This window comes from Anomaloglossus baeobatrachus, chromosome 3 (assembly GCF_048569485.1).
Source record: "Anomaloglossus baeobatrachus isolate aAnoBae1 chromosome 3, aAnoBae1.hap1, whole genome shotgun sequence".
NCBI classification, from domain to species: Eukaryota; Metazoa; Chordata; class Amphibia; order Anura; family Aromobatidae; genus Anomaloglossus; species Anomaloglossus baeobatrachus.
In genome coordinates, this window is record NC_134355.1 from 96,320,212 (window position 1) to 96,346,697 (window position 26,486).

The 26,486-nt window shown below is 46.3% G+C and overlaps 1 protein-coding gene across 8 annotated transcripts in view; it reads left to right on the forward strand.

The window, feature by feature from the left end:
• CCDC88A (coiled-coil domain containing 88A) overlaps positions 1-26,486 on the forward strand; it is a 302,568-nt gene that overhangs the window by 109,259 nt on the left and 166,823 nt on the right. For all 8 annotated transcript variants that reach the window (XM_075339320.1, XM_075339323.1, XM_075339325.1 and 5 more), the window contains exon 3: positions 22,529-22,637. In XM_075339320.1, the coding sequence (XP_075195435.1) occupies positions 22,529-22,637 (109 nt within the window). The remainder of the gene's footprint in view (positions 1-22,528; positions 22,638-26,486) is intronic.

Genomic DNA, 26,486 nt, shown 5'->3' on the forward strand with positions numbered 1-26,486 from the left:
CTTGAGTACCAAACACTCAAGAATTTTAGTGCTCGCTCATCACTAATTATATTGTCTTACCCTTGAAAAGTCACTTGAAATTGTCACCACTAGTTGTCTCTCTTTGAACTCTCTATACACTGTCTATTAGGCTTTATTCACACATTAGTATTTTTGATCAGTATTTCATCCAAATTTTTTATGGCAAAACCAGGAGTCTCCAAAACACAGAGCAGGTGTCAATATTTCAATTACTGTTTTTCTCTGTACGTTCCACTTCTGGTTTTGGCATACAAACACTGATGCAAAGTACTGACCACATACTGATGTGTGAATAAGCCCTTAAAGCACCACTCCAGCCATTCTTTGTTTGTTTTTTTTTTACTCCTGGAATGTTGCTTTAAATTTAAGTTCCGTGACCCTACTCTTAATAGATGAAGACGCCGGAGGTGGAGTATAAGAGTAGGGTCAGGGAATTAAAGCACCACTCCAGTGGTAAAATAAAATAAAATAAAAAAAAATTACTGGAGTAGTGCTTTAAATTTAAGTTCCCTGACCCTACTCTTATACGCAACCTCCGGTGTCTTCATCTTCTATCACTGTCGCCCCTTCTCGGTCTCTGGTTTGTGACCTGCCGGCTGCTCCAGTGGTTCACATAGTGCACCAGAGGCCACTCTTCAGTGCAAGTCTATGGGAGCCTCGTTCTGGCTACTTCTGGCGAAGAACGAGGCTCCCATAGGTGAAGAGGCCAAAGTATGACTAGGGATAGGGACCTTAGTTTAAAAGCACCACTCCAGCGCTGAAACAACAACAATACTGGAGTAGTGCTTTAAGTGTAATTTGTTTCTAGCAGCTGAAACACCAAAATATATTACAGGAGGTAGGAAGGTCTTCTCTATACCCCTATCCTGTCTGTCGAGCTGCATATAAGTATAAGCGAGAGGCAGGCTTTCAGTATTGAGCAAGAAAGCAGGCATTGGATAATGGCAGGAACAATGCATGCTAGGAAATGAGGGGAAGTAAGGTCTAGCACATATAGTGCTGGCAGAATGCTTATGTAGGGTAACCAGCCACTCAAAAAGAGTAGATGGCAAGTTAAAGAACAGGAGAATCAGAACTGTTCCTTGACATATTACACTGGTGTGTGTACCTAAAATAATTTTGCCTTATTTTGGGTGGGATGACAGCAGCAAGAAAATGGTTTTGTATGAAAGTACACTTTTAATATTGCCATTCTGGCAGCCACAACTGTTTTTTGTCAGTTTTTGTAAAGCGGGCTTTACTCGCTACAATATATCTAACGAGATGTCGGCGGGGTCACGTCGTAAGTGACGCACATCCGGCATTGTTAGTGATATCGTAGTGTGTGACAGCGGTGAACGAGCAGAAATACTCACCTTATCGTTCATCGCTGACACGTCGCTCATTTTCTACAAATCGCACGTCCTGTTGTTCATCGTACCCGGGGCAGCACACATCGCTCCGTGTGACACCCCAGGAACGACGAACTACAGCTTACCTGCGGCCGCCGGCAATGCTGAAGGAAGAAGGTGGGCGGGATGTTACGTCCCGCTCATCTCCGCCCCTCCGCTTCTATTGGCCGGCCGCTGTGTGACATCGCTGTGACGCTGAACGTCCCTCCCCCTTCAGGAAGTGGATGTTCGCCGCCCACAGCGAGGTCGTTTGGAAGGTAAGTACGTGTGATGGGGGGTTACAACATTGTGTGACACGGGCAAGAAATTGCCCGTGCCACACAAACGATGGGGGTGGGTGCGATCACAAATGCGATCGCACGAGAAATTGTAAGGTGTAAAGCAGCCTTATGTTTAGGAGCTTACTACATACTAATAATGTGTTGTACATCAGAAACAATATGGAGCTTTCCCTACTTGTGGAAGAAGCAGGCAACTCACATTTTTATAATTTGAGAGCAGCACAATGTAGAGACAGAGACCATGATTCCAGTGATGTGTAACTTACTTGGCTACGTGTTGTAATTTTGTTAAAACCATTGTTTTCTCTGCTGCAGTCTGGCATTTATTTGAATGTAGAGCTCTATAACCTCGCCCACACCACTGACTGGCAACTTTCTGCCCATATACATTGTACACAAACAGCTGCCAATCAGTGGTGGTGGTGGGGTTATACAGAGCTCATGAATATGCTGGACTACCTAGCAGCATGCCAAGCAGTCCTCTAATGATGATAATTTACTGCTGATTACACAGTAATTTTATCAAAACTACACTAAGCAGCCCAGTAAGTGTCACATCGCTGGAATCAGGATCTCTGCCCCTATGTTATGCTGCTTTCATATTAAGTGCAAAAACCTGGTGACAGATTCCCTTTAAGTCTATAAGAGGAATTTGGAGACCTGTAAATGAAAAAGAAATTTCCTGAGGAAGGCTACTTGTTTGCTATTGTAGCTGAAACGTGTAGTGCTTTTATGTGGACCTACATACGTATAAGGTTTTTTACCTTTTTGAATTTAATAAAACTTTGAAAGAATAAGGATTCTGAAATAATTCTGGGAGCGCCAGGCTAACAAATCGGGATTTTTCTTCACGGGATTAAGAAATATATAGATATTTTCTGAACCCTGAAGGCGGACATATATTAAGTTTTCAATTTGCCTCCAGTCATTAATAACCTATGACGTTCAATCACTCCAATAGTAAAGATTTATCTTTTCGCTTATGACGGTCGTATTGTGTAAATATCTTCTTGCGGTACTTTTTGACTGTCCGTGATTGCAGCAATCATGGATGAAGCTTATGAGACAAGACAATCCGTGCAAATTAGAAATTGAAAAAGGTGCAAACAATCAGTAAACTGATTTGCTTATTGACACCTGGAGAATATTATATGTGATAAAGCAACGAACAGTCTGCAAATTCAGGTAGACCAAGAGGACAGACGAGCGACTACTGAGACACGGCCATGGCTTCCTGCTTAAAGGGAACCTGTCATCAGAAATTTGGCTTTCAACCTAAATGTTTCCCCCTCTGCAGCTCCTGGGCTGCATTCTAGTAAGGTTTCTATACTTTTTGTGCCCCCTTTTAAACCAAAATAAATACTTTATAAAACTGTACCTTTCGGTTTGAAAATCTTGTAAATCGTCCATGGGGGCGGGCCGTGTGGCGCCCGTTGCTGTATCTTACGCCGTCCCCCATGCTCCAAATCATCCCTCAGGACGCCGCCCACTGCGCCCGAGGTCCCGTGCACGCCAGGACACCTGGTGACGAGGTCGCAGGCACGAGAGTATGGGCGGCGCTGTGATTGCATCGCAAGTGCGCGCCCATACTCTCGTGCCCGCCCTTTCCCCACTGCCTCCAGCGTTCAGCACCGGCCCGACGTCACCTCCTTCCCATCGTACCCTGCAGCAGGAAATAGATGGGAGGAGCGGAGAGGATCTGAGCGACGTACAGAGGGGAGAGTGCGCCCACGAGAGTATGGGTGGGCACTTGCGATGCAATCACAGCGCCGCCCATACTCTTGTGCGTGCGACCACATCACCAGGTGTCCCGGCGTGCACGGGACCTCGGGCGCAGTGGGCGGCGTTATGAGGGATGATTTGGAGCATGGGGGACGGCGTAAGATACAGCAACGGACGCCACACGGCCCGCCCCCATGGACGATTTACAAGATTTTCAAACCGAAAGGTACAGTTTTATAAAGTATTTATTGTGGTTTAAAAGGGGGCACAAAAAGTATAGAAACCTTACTAGAATGCAGCCCAGGAGCTGCAGAGGGGGAAACATTTACGTTGAAAGCCAAATTTCTGATGACAGGTTCCCTGTAATGTCATAGGGACCCGAAAAACAATAACGCTGAGCTACAATCCTGAGATGTGCGGGGTTTATGGTAGATTTCCATAATTAGAATTGTCATTTTCTCATATCCTTTTTTCCTCTTTGGAAGAGGGAGACATCTGTTTTGTATTTCATGTTGTGGAGGGCAGTGGGCGATCTGCCAGTGCTCCTAATAGTACAGCTTCCTTCCTCACAATGAATGAACGCTCACATGTGCAGACAGACACTCCCTCTTCAAAGTCCAAATCCTCTAATTTATCCAAATGTTATGAATGGATTTGCGGTCATAACAAAATACGCCATATAGATGGTGTCACAAACCACCGGGGGGGGTCACTCAGAAATCCCCCGCGCTGGCTACCAGTACGTCACAATCGGGGGGTAACAAGTGGGGGTCACCCCTCCTTTATACCTCCCGACCGACAGACAGAGCACGTGACGCGCTCTCTAGCGCCCCTCTTATAGTCAGGCCAATTATGGAATTGCCCGACCATAAGCAAGGAGGCCGCTATACTACTTATGCCGATTATTGAAGGGTCCCCGGTGAGAGTAGGGTATATATTCCCCCGACCTCCGCGGGCGGAATATATAATATCTTCCCGAATCTCACTGGCCTCCCCACAATAATCCTTGGCACAATTCGCTGCCACCAACCGATTTACGGTAACTATTAGCCGAACACACAGACGTGGGATTCAAGATCGAGATAACAGAACAGCCCAAGATTAATTATATAATTTAATCGGCCTAACGCCACACTAGAAACTACAATATATACAATAGGGAATCTACAGAATATACATATGTCAGAGTACAGTTACAGATAAAGCATGGGTTACAAACAGGTATACAATTACATCAGTTACCTTGTGTGTCTGGCCACAGGGGGGCGCTGTAGACCAGGTTTCTAGGAACTCCCACAGATGTTTCCTGCACGTGCCCCCAGCGAGAAGAACACTGGAAAATGGCCGAAGTAGGGTTATCAACCTGGGCAGATCCAGGTCCCCTCCTACCTTAGTGACCTCACAGGGAAGCACTGCCACTCCCCCTGCATGGATCAGAATTATCCAGCAAAGGGGATATTGGCCATAACTTTGCCTGGGAGCGTCGTAGGCAGACGCCAATGCTCTCATTGTGACAGTTATGAATTTAGCTACAGAACGAGGGGACTCATGACCTGTCTACGAGTTCCCATATGGCTGATATCACGCCTGGGGTATTTCCCAAGCTCCCCCTTCCATAAAAAAGGTGTGCCAGCATCGTCCGCCTGCGCAAACACCATTTTTATGGTTGCCATATTTATCGGAGATATGGCTTGCGAGATATGAACCATTTTTTACTGGAGTCGTTCTGTCTGGCTACTTCCAAGCCTTGCTAATGAGATACAACTCTTGTTACAGGGTGACGGCAGGGAGCCATCCTGTGTCCATTGTCCGCACATCATCTCATCTCCATATCAGAGGAGATGGCTGTTGGAGGTGTAAGTGGGATGTGACACCTTCACAGATGCTGGACATTTGGGAACAAGGAGGGAGGGGGGGCACTGCCAGGGAGTGATGAGAGCAATTATGACTTCTAGTCATAATTCCTCTTCATATCCCAGGATTTACCTCACACCTCCCCCCTTTTGAGGGCGCTAGGGGGCAGCACACTCCGGTGTTCCCCCGTGCGCCCGTCCGCGACCTCTCCTTGTCGGACAGCCCGTCTGCGTTACCGTGGTCACGGCCCCTTTTGTGGCGAATGGTGAAGTCGTATTGCTGGAGCGCAAGGCTCCATCGCAACAATCGCCCATTCGTCCCAGAGACGGTGTGCAACCAGCTGAGGGGATTGTGGTCCGTCTCCACGATGAAGTGGCGCCCGTATAGATAGGGTTGCAGACGCTGCAGGGCCCACACTATGGCCAGGCACTCCTTCTCCATTGTAGAATAGGCCACTTCCCTTGGTAACAGCTTCCTGCTCAGGTACAAGACTGGGTGCTCTTGGCTCGCAGAGTCCACCTGGCTGAGCACCGCACCGAGGCCGAAGTCAGGCGTCGGTCTGTACTACAAACGGCCGCGTGAAGTCGGCTGCCTGTAGCACGGGCGGGCTGGACAGGGCGTCCTTTAGGGCCCGGAAGGCTGTCTCGCAGTCCACTGTCCAATCGACTGCAGAGGGCAGCTTCTTCTTGGTGAGGTCCGTCAAGGGCTTTGCCAGGCTACTATAGCATGGAACAAACCTCCTATAGTACCCAGCGGTCCCCAAGAAGGACATCACCTGCTTCTTGGTCCTGGGGATGGGCCAGGATGCGATGGCCTCCACTTTCTCAGGCTCGGGCTTCAGCGTTCCCCCACCTACCCGGTGACCGAGGTACTGGACCTCGCTCATGGCCAGCTGACACTTTCCCGGCTTGATGGTCAAACCTGCCCGGTGGATCCGCCTGAGCACCTGTGCTAGATGCTCTAGGTGGTCCTCCCAGGTGGGACTGAAGACGGCAATGTCATCCAGGTACGCGGCCGCGTACCCTTCAAGTCCCTTGAGCAGGGTGTTGACCATCCGCTGGAAAGTGGCAGGGGCATTCCTCATCCCGAATGGCATCACCGTGGACTCGTACAGTCCAAATGGGGTAATAAAGGCAGAGCGTTCCCTGGCCTTGCGAGTCAGGGGGATCTGCCAATATCCCCGGCTCAGGTCCATGATGGTCAGGTACTGAGCCCCGGCCAACTGATCGAGCAGGTCATCGATGCGTGGCATTGGGTACGCATCGGCGACCGTGACAGCATTGAGCCCCCTGTAGTCCACGCAGAACCGAGTGGTTCGGTCCTTCTTAGGGACGAGGACTACAGGCGAGGCCCAAGCGCTGTTGGATGCCTGGATCACCCCCAGCTTCAGCATCTCGTCAATCTCCTGGCGCATGTGTTGCTGCACCTCCAGGGAGACCCGATATGCTGAACGCCGGATCGGGGGATGATCCCCAGTGTCCACGTGATGGACAGCCAAGTCAGTCCTTCCGGGCTGGTTGGTAAACAACCCCCGGAAGGGGTGTAGGGTGGCCCACAGCTGGGACCGTTGGTCCTCCAAGAGCTGGTGGCCAACCTCCACATCCTCAATGGATCCGCCTGCCCTAACCTGGGCTAGCATATCCAAGAGGGTTTCCGCTTCTCCCTCCTCGGGCAGGTTGCACACGGGGAGCGCACATGCCTCCCGCTCATGATGTGCCTTCATCATGTTCACATGGAAGGGCTTCCGCCTTCCACGGGCAGGGTCCAGGGTGACCAGGTACGTCACAGGGTTGAGCTGCTGGTACACGAGGTATGGGCCTTCCCAGGCTGCCTGAAGCTTGTCCTGTGGTACGGGGACCAGTACCCACACCTTTTGACCCACTTGGTAGGTCCTCTCACAAGCGTTCTGGTCGTACCAACGCTTCTGATCGGCCTGGGCTTGAGCCATATTGTCGTGTACCAGTTGCGTCAAGGCCTGCATTTTGTCCCGGAAGCGCATGACATACTCGATAACCGACACTCCAGGGGTGGCCAAATCCCCTTCCCAAGCCTCTTTCACCAGAGCCAGGGGGCCCCGCACACGTCGCCCGTACAGGAGCTCAAACGGTGAGAATCCTGTTGAGGCCTGTGGAACCTCCCGGTAAGCAAATAACAGGTGTGGGAGATACCGCTCCCAGTCACGCCCATGGGAGTCGACCAACATCTTAAGCATCTGCTTTAAGGTGCCATTGAACCGCTCGCACAGGCCATTAGTCTGTGGATGGTACGGGCTGGCCACCAGATGTCGCACCTGGACTTGCTTACAGAGGGTCTCCATCAGCTGGGACATGAATTGGGTCCCCCGGTCGGTGAGCATTTCCTGGGGAAAACCCACTCGGGAGAAAATCTCCAGCAATGCGGTGGCCACCTTGTCAGCCCGAATGGACGACAAGGCCACTGCTTCTGGGTACCGGGTGGCATAGTCAACTACCGTCAGTATGAAGCGTTTCCCGGAGCTGCTGGGGATGGCCAGCGGGCCGACCAGATCCACAGCCACCCTCCTGAAAGGCTCATCGATGATTGGCAGAGATACTAGTGGGGCTTTGGGGTGTGGCCCCGCCTTCCCCACTCTCTGACAGGTTTCACACGAACGGCAGTAGGCAGCCACATCGGCCCCCATTTTTGGCCAGTAGAAATGCTGGTTTAACCTGGCCTTGGTCTTAGCGATCCCTAGGTGTCCGGCCATCGGAATCTCATGTGCGATCCGCAACAACTCCGTCCGGAACGGATAGGGTACCACCAACTGTCGGTCCCTGGGCCACGCCTCCGGTGAACCCTGCTGGACCGTGGCCCGGTACAGCCGTCCTTGGTCCCAGACCACTCGCTCCGGGTCCGAGTCCGAGGGAGGCTGTGCCGCCTGCTCCTTTAGAGCTTTCAGGCTGTCGTCAGCTTCTAACGCTGCCTGAAACTCCTGACTAGATGTGGCCAGAATCGACGAGACTGTCACATCTTCAGTCAGTACCCCGGGACCTGTGTCCTGGCCTCCACCTGACTCGGCTGCCACTTGGTCAGAAGGGGAAGAGCTATCGGACCTCCGGGAGGCCCCTTGGCTTCCAGCACTCCCACTGCGGGTGACAGCGGCCACAGCCGCTGCGACCGTGGGTCGTGCCTGCTCCTCCTCCGTTCCTGACCAAGTCGCCGGTTCAGGCAGACCTACCTGGCTTCCTGACACCCCGGTTGTGGGGGAACCATGCACCGAGATCTTACCTGGGAGCACTTCCGCTCCTGGACCGGCCCCAATCTCACCTGCCTGTTCCCCTCCTGCAGCAACAGAACCCCGGTGTGAAATCTCTGGGGACCCCACATTTGCTGTGGTAGCCCCCACCCCACACACTGGTCCTCCCCCTGCAGCACCCTGCTCTCTGCTTATCCCTGCAGAGGGCAACAGATCCCAGCTCACAGGCTGGTTACTTGTAGAGGCATTGTCACACCTTTCTCTGACCCCCTCCCCTGTCACAGCTGCAGCTGTGTGTGTGTCTATGGTGTCTGTGCAAGCAGAAATATCAGAGTTCACTCCCTCCTCCCTTACATCATTCATAGATAACACATTAACATTGTCAGGAGTCATGTCAGCACTGGCTGAAGGTTCAGCCTTTGGGGCGGGGCCAAACTGGGAGGTTATTTGCCCCAAATCTGTCCCAAGTAGCACGTTTGCAGGGATCCGATCAGTTACCCCCACCTCCCTCACCCCTCGCCCTGCGCCCCAGTCCACATAAATGTCAGCAACAGGCAGCGCCGGGTCAATGCCTCCAATCCCGGAGACAGCGAGGGTTTTTCCAGGGATCAAGTCTTGGGGGGACACCATCTCAGGCCGCACCAGAGTCACCTCCGAGGCGCTGTCTCGCAGTCCTATGGTCACAGACTGGCCGACGGTGACAGGTTGGAAGCTGTCCAGGGACCTACCACCACCCCCACCCACACAATACACCTTGGGCGGCCCTTGGGACGGGGACGGAGCCGGGGCCTTGGGACGCTGAGGGCACATGGCCTTGAAGTGTCCAGGTAGGTTGCACTGGTGGCACCGTCTTGGCTCTGCCACGGGCCTGGAGAGGGGAGTTGAGGGGGACACCCCCTGCAGTCTAGGGGCAGGTGGGGCAGTCGCAGAGTTCATCTTACCCCCTCTCCAGGTGCTGCTGGTGGCTGCTCTCCTGGCTTCAGGAGCCCGATTGTTGGTGTAGTCATCTGCCAGGGCAGCTGTAGCCGTGGATCCCTTTGGCTTCTGGTCTCGGATGAACTGGCGGAGATCCTCAGGGCAGTTCCACAAGAGTTGCTCCGTGATGAACAAGTCCAGGATCTCCGGTCCGGTGGAAAGCTGCAGGCCTTGGGTCCAGTGGTCGGCAGCTCGGGCAAGTGCCCGCCGGTGGTCAGCCCAGGAGTCCTTTGGTCCCTTCTGCAGCGTCCGGAACTTCTTGCGGTAGGACTCCGGGGTGAGGTTGTACTGTTGGATCAGGGCCCGCTTGATGGTGTCGTAGCCCTGATCCGCCTCAGCAGGCAAGTCCCCAAGGATATCCAGGGCCTTACCCCTTAAACGGGGGGTCAGGTATTTGGCCCACTGGTCCTTGTTCAGATGATGCTGCAAGCAAGTCCGTTCAAAAGCAGTCAAGAAAGAGTCCAAGTCTCCATCCTTCTCCAGCACTGGGAAGTCCTCAACACGGACCTTTGGAAGTTTGGTGTCTGGAAGGTCACGGGTGGCTGATGAGGGCCGGGGCTGAGCTAGCTGCAGCTGGTAGTTACGCTCTGCCTGGCGCTCTTCACGCGCTGCTTGCCGCTCACGCTCGGCCATGAGTTCCTTGTAGCCCTCCCGGTCTCCAGCCTGGCGTAGGGCCATAGCCATTTGAAGAAGGCTATCCGAGCCTCCCAGGCTCGGTGGAATGGCACGTGGTGATCTGCGGCCCGCTGCGGAGCCTGGTGATTCACTGTCCATTGCAGAGCGGAGGGCTGGCATCTGGCTCGTTGAGGACCCTTGGGCGAGCTGCTCCTCATCTTGTCCAGCAGTGCCCGGTTGTGCAATGTCCTCTGCAGAGCTGTTTTCTGGCGTCGAGCTCCTGGAGGACTCGTGGACAACCTCCTCATCGTCTCTGGCCTTAGCATCGGCCATTCCTTTGGCTTTGCTCCTGGTGCTCTCAGCCATTCTTGCAGACTTTTGGTCACTGACACAGAACTGACACCTGATGCCTCCACACACCTTACAGTATCTGCACTCTGACACTCTAGTGTTGAGCTAGTCTGAAGACCCCAGCAGCCACAGCTGCTGCAGGCAGTCTTTAGTGTCTGGGAGTATGGGTCTCACACTCACACACACTATTATCTCGATCCCACCGCTTGCCACCGGGGGGGGTCACTCAGAAATCCCCCGCGCTGGCTACCAGTACGTCACAATCGGGGGGTAACAAGTGGGGGTCACCCCTCCTTTATACCTCCCGACCGACAGACAGAGCACGTGACGCGCTCTCTAGCGCCCCTCTTATAGTCAGGCCAATTATGGAATTGCCCGACCATAAGCAAGGAGGCCGCTATACTACTTATGCCGATTATTGAAGGGTCCCCGGTGAGAGTAGGGTATATATTCCCCCGACCTCCGCGGGCGGAATATATAATATCTTCCCGAATCTCACTGGCCTCCCCACAATAATCCTTGGCACAATTCGCTGCCACCAACCGATTTACGGTAACTATTAGCCGAACACACAGACGTGGGATTCAAGATCGAGATAACAGAACAGCCCAAGATTAATTATATAATTTAATCGGCCTAACGCCACACTAGAAACTACAATATATACAATAGGGAATCTACAGAATATACATATGTCAGAGTACAGTTACAGATAAAGCATGGGTTACAAACAGGTATACAATTACATCAGTTACCTTGTGTGTCTGGCCACAGGGGGGCGCTGTAGACCAGGTTTCTAGGAACTCCCACAGATGTTTCCTGCACGTGCCCCCAGCGAGAAGAACACTGGAAAATGGCCGAAGTAGGGTTATCAACCTGGGCAGATCCAGGTCCCCTCCTACCTTAGTGACCTCACAGGGAAGCACTGCCACTCCCCCTGCATGGATCAGAATTATCCAGCAAAGGGGATATTGGCCATAACTTTGCCTGGGAGCGTCGTAGGCAGACGCCAATGCTCTCATTGTGACAGTTATGAATTTAGCTACAGAACGAGGGGACTCATGACCTGTCTACGAGTTCCCATATGGCTGATATCACGCCTGGGGTATTTCCCAAGCTCCCCCTTCCATAAAAAAGGTGTGCCAGCATCGTCCGCCTGCGCAAACACCATTTTTATGGTTGCCATATTTATCGGAGATATGGCTTGCGAGATATGAACCATTTTTTACTGGAGTCGTTCTGTCTGGCTACTTCCAAGCCTTGCTAATGAGATACAACTCTTGTTACAGGGTGACGGCAGGGAGCCATCCTGTGTCCATTGTCCGCACATCATCTCATCTCCATATCAGAGGAGATGGCTGTTGGAGGTGTAAGTGGGATGTGACACCTTCACAGATGCTGGACATTTGGGAACAAGGAGGGAGGGGGGGCACTGCCAGGGAGTGATGAGAGCAATTATGACTTCTAGTCATAATTCCTCTTCATATCCCAGGATTTACCTCACAGATGGGTTTAGCTCAAGGGAACATGACGTTTCACTAAAAGAGGTTGTCCATTTTATGTATATTTCACTAAATGTTTTCCACATGATGTTGTGGAACTTGCTAATATAAAAGTTTTACAGGTCCTTCTCCTGTAAGTGCTGCCCACTTGTTGGCGCAGCCTTCCTTGTTGAATGAACACAACGTTACTGTTCTCAAAATTGCATGTGATGGAGGAGCGGGTGCCCAGACCTGTCCATCCGCCTCCTGTATGGAAACACACCGCACATGGAAAGGCTGTTTTTGTCCCCTTCTTGATTTATGAACAATAAAAGGAATTATATTAATATACCATTGAGTATCAGTGCAGTGTATACCCAATTTCTATCTACATCCTACTACATGATTTATGACTAGAGATGAGCAACCCATTGGCATTTGGGTACTTTACGTATGCTGACCGCTCAAGCGAACATCGTTGTGCTCAGGTACACTTGGTGAAAGCTGCTTGCAGTGTTTGACTTGCTCACACTACGGGTAACAAAAGTGTTATTGGATGTAGTGTGTACCCCCCCACTACACTACCATCCACCTGCCCCGGAAGTGATCTGTTTATGGCTGGCTGCATCTGGGAGGAGACCAGAACTGCCCAATTAGTGGCTTTCAATTGGGGTTCAGCTCAAGTCTGGGTCCCAAACCGAACTTTATCTAAAGTATGGCTGAACCCCCCCGAACCGAGCTTCCACGGGTCCGTTCATCTCTATTTATGATGTACACGTACGTCACATGTCAGGTGCAGATGTATGGCATAGGCTCAGGAGCTGAGACCACTGCGTAAAGGCAAATATAGATCTTATAGAGTTGACATCTGCCTCTAACAAAATTTTGAGCTACCACTTACATGCATTGTCTCTAGGGGGTTGCGAGTGCCATAATTGTTGAGGCCATACTGAAAGCCCCCCTCACTGCCATTTTTGTATGCCCATGAAGCCCCACAATAAACTGGGCTTAATAGAAAAATGTAATTTCTAATATCGTATATATGACAGTGTGGCACCCCTGAGGCTCCAGTCACCACAGAGGTACTGCACATCGGTCAGAGGTGTGGTATCCTATTCCCGGGTAAGGAGGTGGTCACAAGTTGGGATGCACACAAACACAGACACACTCAATTTAGCGACACTCCATCAGGCCAGGGTATTGGCGACCAGCTAGGAGGTGGGGTTTAGTTAGAGGCAGCACACTGTAGAACGTTAGTCAGGAAGTAGGAGCGGAGGAGTGAAGACTTGTGGTCTGGAGCTGGAGCAGCTCAACCCAGGATCAAGAGAGAAGGGGTCCTAGAGCCCACAGGAAGTGCACCATACTCCAGTGGCCTCGATCCACAGCCGGCATACCGGAGTGGAGGGACGTCAGGGCCCTGTCGCCGTGACATCCTCCGAGCAGAACAGAGCCGATCCGGTAATTACACCCAGGCTCTGGTGCAGGTGTGTCAGCAGTACTGCAGTATATAATTTTTTTTAAAAAAAAATGTAAATAAAACCCCCCACACACATCCGTAAAAGTGGTAGTCTGATCTATGAAAATATCAAATAAATTTACCAATATAATAAGTACAGTTACAGAAAAAAATTGTTTTGATCACCACATCTCCCCGCAAAACAGATGCACCTAATGGCTCTAAGGGCTTGTGCACACAAAAGCGTATAAATCGGACGTGTGCTATCCAATTTTTTATTTTATCAGATTGCGCTCTGTCCCATGTTATCCAGTGAGGCGGTGCACATGAACATTTTTTTCTCATACCGATTCGGCTTGCGAAAAATATCACAGCATGCTGCAATTTCACTCTGAAATATGGATTTCATATGGATGGGAGAAGAAAATCAGATGGCACAGTATGACGTCCAATTTTTACGGATACATAACAATTTCTGTAACATGATACTGTAAATGCTCTTGTAAATGATTAATAACGGCTGAGGAAAAAAAAGGATGACAAGTGAGAAAAAAAAAAGTTCCACTTTTCTAAATGAAAATATATATTTTTTTATACTGTTGTTAGAACCTACCCTAATAAAACACTTTCACTGCATCCTCATTGCTCTGACAGCTACAAGTCAGCTATGTCCGGCTCTGCTATGCAGGCAGGAGAGAGCCTTCCCATGTATACTAGAGGAGACTGGAATATACAAGGCCATATTATTTGTACAAACGTGTTGACCAAATGTTTGTACACCAACCATTACATTGAATTATTTGGTGTGGATAAATGTATATATTTTATCAAGCTTATAACATTTTTATACAATCGTGTTTCCACCAATAGCAATAACATGCTACAATAAATAGTCTATTACACTACTGTTTCCCTTTTTTTTTTGCCCTTCACTTACCAGTCTGTCCCTCCTTTCTTTCCTTTTCTTTTCCTTTGTGCATTTCTTCTTTTGCTCTTTTACTTTTTCTTTCTCTCATAATTTCTTTCTCTAATCCTCTTCTCTTTGTACCGCTCATTTCTTTATCAGGAGAACAGAGGGAGGGGAGTGCAGCACTAAGGAGAAGCTGTATGCTACTAGGAAATATAGTTTTAGGATTAAGAACAGCACTTTGTGGAGCTGGATGCACACATGGGCCGAATGAGATGATAAAAGACTCAACGTTAGAACACCTTATTGTTAATATACTGTAAAAGCCCCCAGAGTCATGTAGATAGTATACTTTGTATTGTGGGAATAACCATAAAATGTGTTAAAGCGTAGCTGTCATTTTAATTTTTATTTAAGAAATTAATGAGTTTACAGAAACTTTACAAAATGTATTTAAATACAATTTCTAAATTCTGTTCATGACTTTTTTTTTATGAGAGATCATTGTATTCTCTTACGCAATATTCCAAGATGGAAAATAGCCTGTATAAAGGACTAACATACAACGTACATACAGTATATTGCAAAAGTGAGTACACCCCTCACATTTTTGTGCATATTTTATAACATTTTTTCATGGGACAACACTGAAGATATGACACTTTGATACAATATAAAATTGTCAGTGTACAGCTTGTATAAATGTGTATAAAATGTGAGGGTGTTACTGCATATTCTCTCTATCACCTCTCTGAATATATCCATATTCTTGTAATCAGAGGTGAATAGAGACTCCGCTTCAGAATGTCTGTATATTGTTACAAATACCACCCACAATTACGATAAGGTAGATACTGTAACAATGTAAATTAGGAACACAGAAAAATAATTTGGTTAATGAATGATGGTCTTTTGGTTGACTTGAGTCATTGCGGTAGCTTAAAGGAACCTGTCACCAGATTTGGGGCCTATAAGCTGCGGCCACCACCAGTGGGCTCTTATACACAGCATTCTAACATGCTGTATATAAGAGCCCAGGCTGCTGTGTAGAACGTAAAAATCACTTTATAATACTCACCTAAACAGTCGCTGCGGTGGAGTTGGGTCATATGGGCATCTCCGGTGTCGGCGCCTCCTCTTTCCGCCATTTGTCATCCTTCTTCTGAAGCCGGGGTGCATTTGTCATCCACACTCACCGGCATTGAGGTCTTACGCAGGCACACTTTGATCCGCACTGAGCAGGGCAGATCAAAGTATTGTAGTGCGCCTGCGCGGGAGCGGCGAGTGAGTATGAGATAGGACGCGTCATGCACACAGGCTTCAGAAGTTGGACGAAGATGGCCGAAAGAGGAGGCACCCCGGCATCGGAGAACAGAGACGCCCATATGACCCAACTCCACCGCAGTGACCGTTGGGTAAATATTATAAAGTGTTTAATACGTTCTACACAGTGGCCTGGGCTCTTATATACAGCATGTTAGAAAGCTGTATATAAGAGCTCACTGGTGGTGGCCACAGCTTATAGGTCCCAAATCTGCTGACGGTTCCCTTTTAATGCTTTGTCTTTTTGACCAGTTGGATGCAAGATCATTTTTAATGTCAAAATCTGATAGGATGTTTATAACACATGATTAGTCATGGCAAATTCATTATAGTGGAAACTGTGAGTTTTCTTTTCAAGAATTCTTACTTTTTCTGTTCTGTTTGCATAGTTTAGTCTTGATCTGGCACAATCCATCATATAGAGATGATACAGATGTAGTAATGACAGATGCCTTTGGTATTTGGAGCTCAGATCAAAGGAACTAGAATCAAATTCAAAGACCCTTTTACGCAAGGCGATGATCAACCAAACAGGCTTTGGTAGGAAATATTGTTCCACATCTTTAACCGGCATAAAATTACCCAGCAATTATTATTAATTTTACAGCACCCTATGTCAAGGGATCTGTGCATACAAAAAAAGTTTACACTGTATAGCAATAAGTTGGCAATACATAGCAGGATACAAATATGTTTAACTAAACACTGCTAAATGACAGACAGGTACAATGGGAGTGAGGACCCTTCTCGGAAATAGTTATCATATACAAGGGAAATGGTGAGGGTAGAAGTAGCTGATATGGCAGTGTGGTGGCAGCAGGGTTTTTGCACTTTGGAGGCTTTCTTGAAGAGATGCGTTTTCAGGTCGCGTTTCAAAGCTTCGCAGGTTGAGGAAAGTCTAAAGGGTGGAGTTAGTGGATACATGGTGTCATGGTTAGAAATCCTGGAGACTTATGTGATCAGTAGAGCAGAGAAGTAGATCTTGTGAGGATTGATGATTACATCTTTGGAGGTGTCAGGAGATTAGGTCAGAGATGTGTGGAGGGACAGATTATGGTTGGCCTTGTAGATCATTGGTAGTATTTTGAACTGGATTTTTTTGGCAGTGGGTAGGCAGTGGAAGGATTATTAGAGAGGAGGTCCAGTAATGTGGTTAAAGTTGAGGCAAAAAGAGTTAACGATTGATTTGAGGGGTTGTGGGACGGCTGGTCATACAGGAGGATGTTGCTGTCATCTAACCGTGAGACTATGTAATCACATATTTGTCAATTCAAAATGAGATATCAAATTAGAAAACATTTGACACTGGTCACATCTCTAATGTGGGCATAAAAATTATCATTGGTTGGCAGCATATTCCTTCATGTAAATATGAATGTGCTGGTGACAATGAAAGTGAGAAGGAAAGAATTGACATAAGTGTGGTGTGGCATATATTCGTGGGTGAGGGATTGACTCCAGACTTCCTGGCACGCTACATGAAAGACATGATCCTGGCTGGTTTGTGGACTTGTATGGTATGGGCACTACACCCGTGCTGGCCACATGTTGCCACTGACGTCAGCTGGCCAGGACCGGATGACGACTCGTTTCCACAAGGAGATTGGATGACGACTCGTTTCCAAAAAAAAGAAGACCACTAGTTCATTTTGAACAACAATATTTTACTCAACTGTTCATCTTCATCAATATCTGTATACACCAGATAGTGGGCACATATCTTCCAGCATGTATCAAGTCTACAGAGCATATTCAAACACATTCTCAGTTCAGCTGGGTTGTTTCCAATCTTATTGGTCCTGCAAGTCGCATCACAATCTAGCCTAATGTTACAGTCCAATTTGTGACTGTCACTTTCCCATCCAACGGATCAACGTCCAGTCTCCTCGTAGAGGAGGGGGTCAGGGTTTTGCCACTATGGCCAGATTAGAGTCTTGTGCTCCCAGATGCTTCTGTATCCACGTCTCTTCTCCTTGTAAAGGAGGGGGTTAGGGGATTATCAGTAGTGCCAGAGAAGAGCCTTGCGCTCTCAGGCACTTTGGGAGAATCTGCCCGGGAAAGCCAATTACGCTCACTTACCTGTCTGGCTCTGCCCATTACCTTTGTGGTTTAGAGCCTTACTGCTAGAGTCCCATCCTCTGGACCTTTCTGCCAGGGGCCACTTCACTAGAAGGCTGGTCTCCTAGATTTAGCGTTGTCTCACATTCAGTGTCTGGCTCAACACTTCCGAATCTCACCATGTTGCACACAGTCTCCTTTCTCCTGCCATAGGTCACCCACTGCATGCGACCTTGATATCCTACAGACTATACGTCAGTTTCTGCCATGCACTGAGTCTTCATTAACTTTCTAGAAGAAACTGTCTCTTTCCCTATAGGCTAACCCCTCCCATTGTGGGCTAGTCCCAACACTTTAACTGTAACTGTCCTTACTGTCTGTCGCTGGGTAAATTCCTACTTCCTCACAGCACAGTATAAACATTATAATACACAATACATAACATTAAACAGGCAAACATCACATTACATTACTACGTATCGCAGTGTACATGGCACATTATTTACAAAGATGCAGGACACAATTCACATAACATCACAACAACGCGATTGGTGTCATCAGGGAAGGAATGCGATGGTTGGAGTCCCCCTCCTTACATAAGAACGGTATTCCATGTGATCCTTCTGATGATCGTTACATGTTAATGAAAGTTAACGAGTGACACTCAACTTTCTATATTGTTGATCGGTGCTTATGGGCAATTTATGGGCATTTATGGGTAAATGTGCCTTTTTACTTGTAAACGTTTTGGCACCAAATTACTTTGATTGATGAAATTAATTATGGTAAATCATACAAATCAGCGATTTAAATTACTTTAAACTGGGATCCTGCTATAAAGATGTACCTTAACCCCCCGACAGTAGATGAGTGGATAACAGAGGTTAATGTTATTCACCGCATGGAAATGGTGATGGCCCAATCTCGAGGGCAGGCGGTGGAAACGGCCTCCAAGTGGTTCCAATGGGACTCCTTCTTGTCTAGTAAAACACTTCTTGAACTAATTTAACTTCCGGACGGGGGGCACTCTGGCCTTTTCTCTTACAGATAGTTCACACCGCACTCTTGACAAATTTTCAGCTCAACGGACATTGCATCAGTCCCGGTCGCCTCACTCTGCTTTCTATCCTCTCCTTTCTCTGCACTACCCCTATTTCTCTAGACTCTGTGACTTCCTCTTGTTTGAATATCTTCTCCTTGATTTATCGTTTTATTGTTTTTTGTTTTTTTTTTAAGTGATTATCTATGTTCCACTTCTACCATCCATAGAATGTTGCGAAGCCGGCGAAGGCTTGGTCTAGCATTAACTTCTGATCTGTTTCATTTGCAATAGTATGGATATATGTTCTAATTTTGTAATTCCTGGAAAATTAATAAAATCTTAAATTGGAAAGATGTACCTTAATACATACTCACAGGGAACCTAGATTGTGAGCCCCAATGGGGAGAGTGTTACCATGGTATGTAAAGCGCTGTGGAATTAACAGCGCTATATAAATGAATAAATATTTTATTATTATTATTATTATTATTAATAATGGTATATAATTAATGAATTTACAAGGTAGTGCATAGAATTGGAGAGTATGAGTATGTATTTATATGTAGTATCAATTTGCCAGTAACTAGATCTTATCTAAAGGGTAAAATTATTATTCATACTGTATTTCCAAAGTTAATTTGTCTGGACTTAGCCGTGATTTGCTATAAATCTCCCTCCATAGTTTGTCAGCGTGTTATTCACATTGAGAGTATTAATGGTTGTAACCTCCTTTTGATCTGTTTTTGCCAATTTGGCGTCTTCTGTCTTTGTGCGCTGCTCTTGTTGTCTCTTTGATTTGTTGCTGTCAGGCGACCACCAAGCTGTGAGACAATGGCTCATGCTGACACAACACAGTCGGATCCTTCCCACCTTCTCCAAAAATAAAAAGTCTTTGTGGCTACAGGCTTTTAATTACCTATAATGATCTTAGATCAATGCATTATTGCCGGTAGGATCCGGTTCCTTTGAACAGACCAAATAAACTAACATTTATAGATGTCACCAAGACTGTATTGGCAATTGTTCTCATGTTTTTGAAAAATCTATCCTACCATCTAGAACATACTTCATATTTTTAAATCTTAGTTACCGAATATGATCTATTCTGAGTTTATTGGATTATAATATTGGGCTTGTGGGGCAGGGGCAGGTATCCCATAACTGATGCAACGAGAAAAATGTGTTGCATTGCCTGTAGCTTTTTATATAGTATCTGCTTCAAGATTTAAAGGGACAATTCCAATGGTGCTGCGGTTTGAGTTCCCGGGGATCACGTGGGGTTGTGACGTCATGTGAGCCCTGTGTCCAATCAGTCGGCTTCTGTGTACCCGCCTTTCGAACAAACACGCAATTAACAGGAAGTGACATCACAACCCCACGTGATCCCCGGAATGCAAAGCTCGGCACCGCCGTTACGGCTCTGATACGAGAGGTGAGTATAGGCTTAATTATTTTACCTGGAGGAAATGAGGGCTCAGAAGGGGTTGTCCTAGTAGTGGACAACCCATTTATATCACTTATTGGGCTTAACTGGTCAAGATTACTTAAGGCTACGTTTCCATGATGAGCTTTTTGTAAGTTTTAGATGTTGCAGCATTTCCGCAACTAGTTAGTAAATTAAAATACTTGCAAGTTATTTTTTTTAACATGTGTTTTTATTGTGTTTTTTACTCATTTTTGCTGTGTGCACATTGCAGTTTTTAGTGACCACTTTAGTTTTTGGTGACCACAAACATGCAGCATGTCAATTCTTTTTGCGTTTTGTTCCTGCATTTCGAAGGTAGATCCATCCCCCGCTGACTCTGGGTCGGCGGGGTATTGATCTCTGATATCTGGCCAGATGTAGGTCCCCATATAAAGTCTATGGGGACCAGAATCTGGCACAAAGGGGGAAGGAGCAAGCGTTTCATACTTTCCGAGTCGTCGGGGCGGCTGTCACACTGCTCCCGTGGCCTCTCATTCTTCTTCCTGGGCCACTCATTAGGCTCATACATTTTCACTGCTTTCCCCGCCCATGGCGTCTGTGATTGGTTGCAGTCAGATGAGCCCCCTACGCTGAGTGACAGTGTGTTTGAGGCTTCCAATCACAGACGCCGGTGGGCGGGTTTATATCATAAAGATAAATATATTTTAAAAATTGGCGTAGAAGCCCCCATATTATAATACCAGCCCAGATAAAGCCTGACAATTGGGGGCTGGTATTCTCAGGCTGAGGATACCCATGGTTATTGGGTTCTCCCAGCCTAAAAATATCAGCCAGCAGCTGCCCTGAATTGCCGCATCCATTAGATGCGACAGTCCCGGCACTTTACCGAACTCTCCCTGATTGCCCTGGTGCGGTGGCAATTGGGGTAATGAGGGAGTTAATGGCAGGCCACAGCAGCCACTAAGATTTAAAGTAACACGACACTTCTGTTATTAAGATACCGGGTGCCCGAGGTAGGGTCCGACTCCGTAAGTACAAAATATAATAGACCAGGCACTCTGATGTGAATGAACGGCAACAGCAAGACAGTTCAATTGCAGCAGACGTTTCGGTCGATTCAGTGACCTTCATCAGTAGAACTGGCTGTGTGTGGAGAAACAGAAGAGTCAATAGGACAATGAAGAATCCCAGTTGTATTGAAGTAGTAGGTTATGGTGTCACACCATAACCTACTACCGCAATACAACTCCGATTCTTCTTTGTCCTATTGACTCTTTTGTCTCTTGACGGCAATTCAGCGACTTTTGTTGACATCCCACGCATAGAGGAGCGGCTTCTCTTTTTTTCCGTTATGCTGATTGGGTGTTGACTGCCAAAGCCATGCGGATTGACAGCTGGCTTCCTGCTGCCTAACTGCTGAGTGATGGCTGGAATATTAATTCTGTCAAGTCTGACTGGATCTGAAATAAATATAAAATCTGGCAGAGATGTGAATATTCTCTTTTTCTCATATTTCCAGCACCTTGTCTACATGTGGCACTGAAGCTCCATTGTGACATTTTCTTAAAAAAAACATTGCAATTCTCAGTCTTAAAAAGGCTCACGCACTATAGAAAACGATTCATCTTGTCACTGTTAAGACCCTGATTGTTCAATAATCAGCAGTATAACCTATCCTATGGATGGATGATTAGTTATTATGACTTGATGGTAGATTTAGGGCAGAGATCTTCAGGTTCCTGGGCAGCCTTGTAAGAAAAGAGGTGGAAAATTCTATAAAAAAAAAAAATACTGTTGGAAATCTGTTCACGTTATCTAAGGCAAAAGTGACAGCTCTTATTGTTGACTATTGGGTAATTGTTCCCTGGTTCGGCACCACTATAACGCTATGTACGCACGCTGCGTATTTACCGCTAATTTTACCGCAGATTTGCCGTGGATTTGCTGCAGAAAATGTGTCTAACATTTCTGCAGTCATTCCCCAGCAAAACCTATGGGTATAAAAAAAATGCTGTGCGCACACTGCGTTTTTTATACCTACGGATTTGCCCGCGGATTTTCCGCTGTGGAATTAATGTGCATATCATTTTTTTTCTTCAAGTACCTGCGGTTTTTGCCATAGATAATGGTAAAAAAACGAAAGGACCAACCCACGGAAAAACCGCAGGTGCGGTTTTACCGCGTTTTTTGCCGCGGGTGCAGTATTCTGTCAGAGGGTGCGGATTTTTCATAAGAAAAGTCCATTTTCTAGTGCGCACATAGCCTAAAGTTGGTTGTTCCCATGTGTTTGATAGCATGTGTTGAGTACTTTATTATGTTTTCCTGCGTATGTATATCATTTTTTCCTTCAATGTAGGCATAAAATACTAATAGAATGAAGTTAATGCAGTTATTATTTTTTTCTTTTTCAGAAACCCCAAAGCAGAAAATCAAAAAATTTACAAAAAGATCAATAATGATTCTTCCCTCCGAATACAAAACTTATCCGTCCTGGTGAAACAAATCAAGTCTTACTATCAGGTAATTATTTTTTCTCATTCCTTTCATTAGCCCCTATTTTTATCATTGAACTCTGTATAATTAAAGCAATCTAATCTCGCTTTTCATATTCGCCTGGGCCCAGTTTAACTCATGGGATCCTGGGTGGACCTGGCCTACCTTAGAAAGATCAACTTTTAATCTTTTTACATGCAACTATTTACAGCTTTACTCTTTGCATATGCTACATTGTTCCTTGCTATTAACCATATAGTTAGTACGACTACTTGCAGCTTTTGTATGTGCATACACTACATTGTTCTTTGTTATTAACCATACATTTCGATGGAAGAAAAATGCAATTTATTCTATAAGATACTAAAACTTATGATAAGTCGGCTTCTAAAAAAAAACCTTGAGGGAAATTTTACATTAAAAATGTAAATGTTTCTTTTGCTTCGAATTGAATAATAAAATTTCACCTTAAGGTGAAAATGGTCGACTGTTATTTTGATTTTCATTTTTGAAGAAAAAAACTGAAGTGTAGGAGAAAATGTAAAATAATTTCCAGTATTCTTATATTGATCATCTCTTATCAGATAGGTCATGAAAATAAGATACGCAATTAGTCTTTATTAGTGATGGACGAACCCGAATTGTAAAGTTCCGAGTCTATACCAGAAACCTAGTGTCTGTGCACGGACCCCGAACATGGACTTCTCTAGCAAGTCTGTGATACTGTTCGGATTCAGTCACCCGTATAATTAAAAAAAGAAATAAATAAAGGAAAAAGAGAAAATAAGAATAAAGCAGGAGCGATATAGTTACTGAGTCTCCCGCACGGCTGTAAGGCTGTGTTCACTCGTAAATGCTGAAATTTCTGCAGTGATTTGACAGCACATGTGCACTTCAAATCGCTGCAGAAACACTGCGTAATGAATGCAGTGTTTCAGCAGAATAGAGGCCGATTTCATGTTTTATGGATGCTGCCCCCACCATAGACAGAGTGGGAGCAGCATCCAAAGCGCACCAAAGAATTGACATGCTGCATTTTTGAACGCAGAGATTTGGATCATAATTTCAGCATGCACATCACTGCGTTCAATCTTCATAGCTTGTGCTGGGGACGCAGGACGCATGCATTTACGCTGCAGTGCAATACTCAGCGTAAAAGCATGAAATTAAGCAACGTGTGCACATGCCCTTACACTACTTCCAGGTCCGTTCATTGACCCTCATACATATTCACTGTTTCCCCCGCCCACCGTCGGTCCCGGTGTCTGTAATTGGTTGCAGTCAGACCACACCCCATGCTGTGTGACAGCGTCTGTGATTGCGTGGAATCACACACTCTGTCTGCGTCCCTATAGTGGAGTACCAATAAATAAATAAATAAGTAAATTGACATAGGGTCTCCCATATTGTGATACCCAGAGCAGATAAAGCATATGGCTACAGGATGCAGCCCCCAGCCATATGCTTATCTAGACTGTGTATCAAAATAAGAGAATGAAAATAACATGTCCGATACTAAACACCTCCAGACACCGCCACCGATCAGCTGGTTTCACTTCCGGCGATGGATGGATGCACAGTCTCTGGAGCGGAACAGCGCAGTGCCTTACCTGTTTCGTGAGCACAGCTGTGTACTACATGTCCTATTGAAAATAATAGAAGACACATAGCTCTGCATAGGAGCTGTGCACAAAATGCTACAACATTTTAATGCAAGGCAGTCTCTAATGTTGTTTCTTTGTTCAATGTCGATACACTATATATACAGGGGACCTCTCACCAGGTCATAAGTACCAATTTTTACTCTTGATTTATTCCCAATGCTCCACTAAGTATTGTTTTGTTGTTTGTTGTTTTTTTTTAAATTTGTCATACTGCTCCAGAGATATGTTCTTTTTGCTTAGTACTAATTTTTCTGGTCTTTACAAGGGGGTGTATTTCACAGGATCCCTGGGGCTGTTTCTTTACTCTGCTTTGCATAATTACCCTTTGAGCCACACTTTTTTCAGAGACAATAAAAAATAACACTAGATAAAAAGGCCCATATCTCTTGAGCCATATGATGGATTTGCAAAAAAAAAACAAGAAAAGCAATATTCAAGGGGACATCGGGAATAAAAATAAGAGCAAAACTGGCTACTTTTGATGTCATGACAAGGCCTTTTTAAATTGGTGGCAAAGACTTAGGGGTACTTTACATGCTGCGACATCGCTAGCATTTGCTAGTGATGTCAAGCGCGATTGCACCCGCCCCCGTTGCACGGCTGATATGTGGTGATTTCTGCTGTAGCGAACATTATCACTACGGCAGCGTCACACGCACATACCTGCTCTGCAACGTCGCTGTGACCGGCGAACTGCCTCCTTTCTAAGGGGGCGGTTCGTTCAGCGTCATAGCAGCGTCACTGAATGCCGCCCAATAGAAAAGGAGGGGAGGAGATGAGCGGCCGGAACATATCGCTCACCTCCTTCCTTCCTCCTTTTCCGGTGGACGGAGGTAAGGAGATGTTTGTCGCTCCAGCGGCGTCACACATAGTGATGTGTGCTGCCGCAGGAACGACAAACAACATCGTACCTGCAGCAGCACCGATATTATGGAATGAACGACGTGTCAACGAGCAACGATTTTGCACGTTTTTGCACTCGTTGATCGTCGCTTATTTGTGTTACATGCTGCGATGTCACTACCGGCGCCAGATGTGCGTCACTAATGACGTGACCCTGACGATATATCGGCAGCGATGTCGCAGCGTGTAAAGTACCCCTTAGACTACATTTAAAATGACTAAAAGTGTTATAAATGACACTTATAAAAATAGATTTTGCGCAAGTCACCTTCATATGACCCGTATAAATGAGTCATCCTAAGATTTACCGTTTGTGGCCAAGAATCTGAAATGACCGCATGTTCCTTGTAAATAAAGCAATGTGTTTTCCGTATTGTTACATGGCAAAGGCATATCTGTACAATAAATGTTGGGAAGTGAGAGGAAATCTGGACACCAGCCTGCTGCGGGGAACAGTAAAATCTATTAAATTACATACCTATCCAGTCTCACTGGTACATTTTCTATAGTCTGGGAACGGATATTACTGGTAATTTAATATACTTTTTCTTTCAAGTCCAAATATGTTTGGTTTCTGAAGCCTATGTTTTCAGTTGGGTTTGTTCCACCAATTTTAGGGTTGTAAATTGGTCATAAATTAGATGCAGTGGTGGCTGTATGGGGAAAAGCAGTATTACAAAAGACTGAATACATGGGATTCACCCTCTGAGCCTCCGACAAATGCTTCCTTAAAAGTAGATAATCGCACTTGGTCAATTACTAATTGATAAACAGTGCTTTGAGGGATGTGTCATCAGAAAATGAGCTCCTATTTAAATTTTAAGTTTTTGTGTTTACATGTATTTTTTAATTAAAATAAAAATTGGATTTTTTTTCACATCAGAATATATATTATAAAATAAAATTTGTGATCTTGCAATGTTCACACTGGCCACTGGGGCTATTTTAGTTTCATACGTCCTGTTCTTTCAACATGCTCATTATCATCACAGGCAAGAGTACTTTGACTTTGCATATGACTATTCACAGTTGATAACACTGACTACTCCATTCACAATACAACATGGATATGACTACAACAGTCAGCTATTGTTCAACAACAGTAGCGAACACACCAGAAACATGAGATAATATATAGAATATAATAAATAAGCTATATCCCCTTTTGGATACATTCTTATACACCTTAGAGAAGAGAGACAAACTGTGGAAAGAATAGGCGCAAATAGGGTCTTACCCGGTATAAATATATGGGGTGAATGTTAGAAAGACACTCACCTTATCAGGTTGTGCCAGTCACAACCCCTTA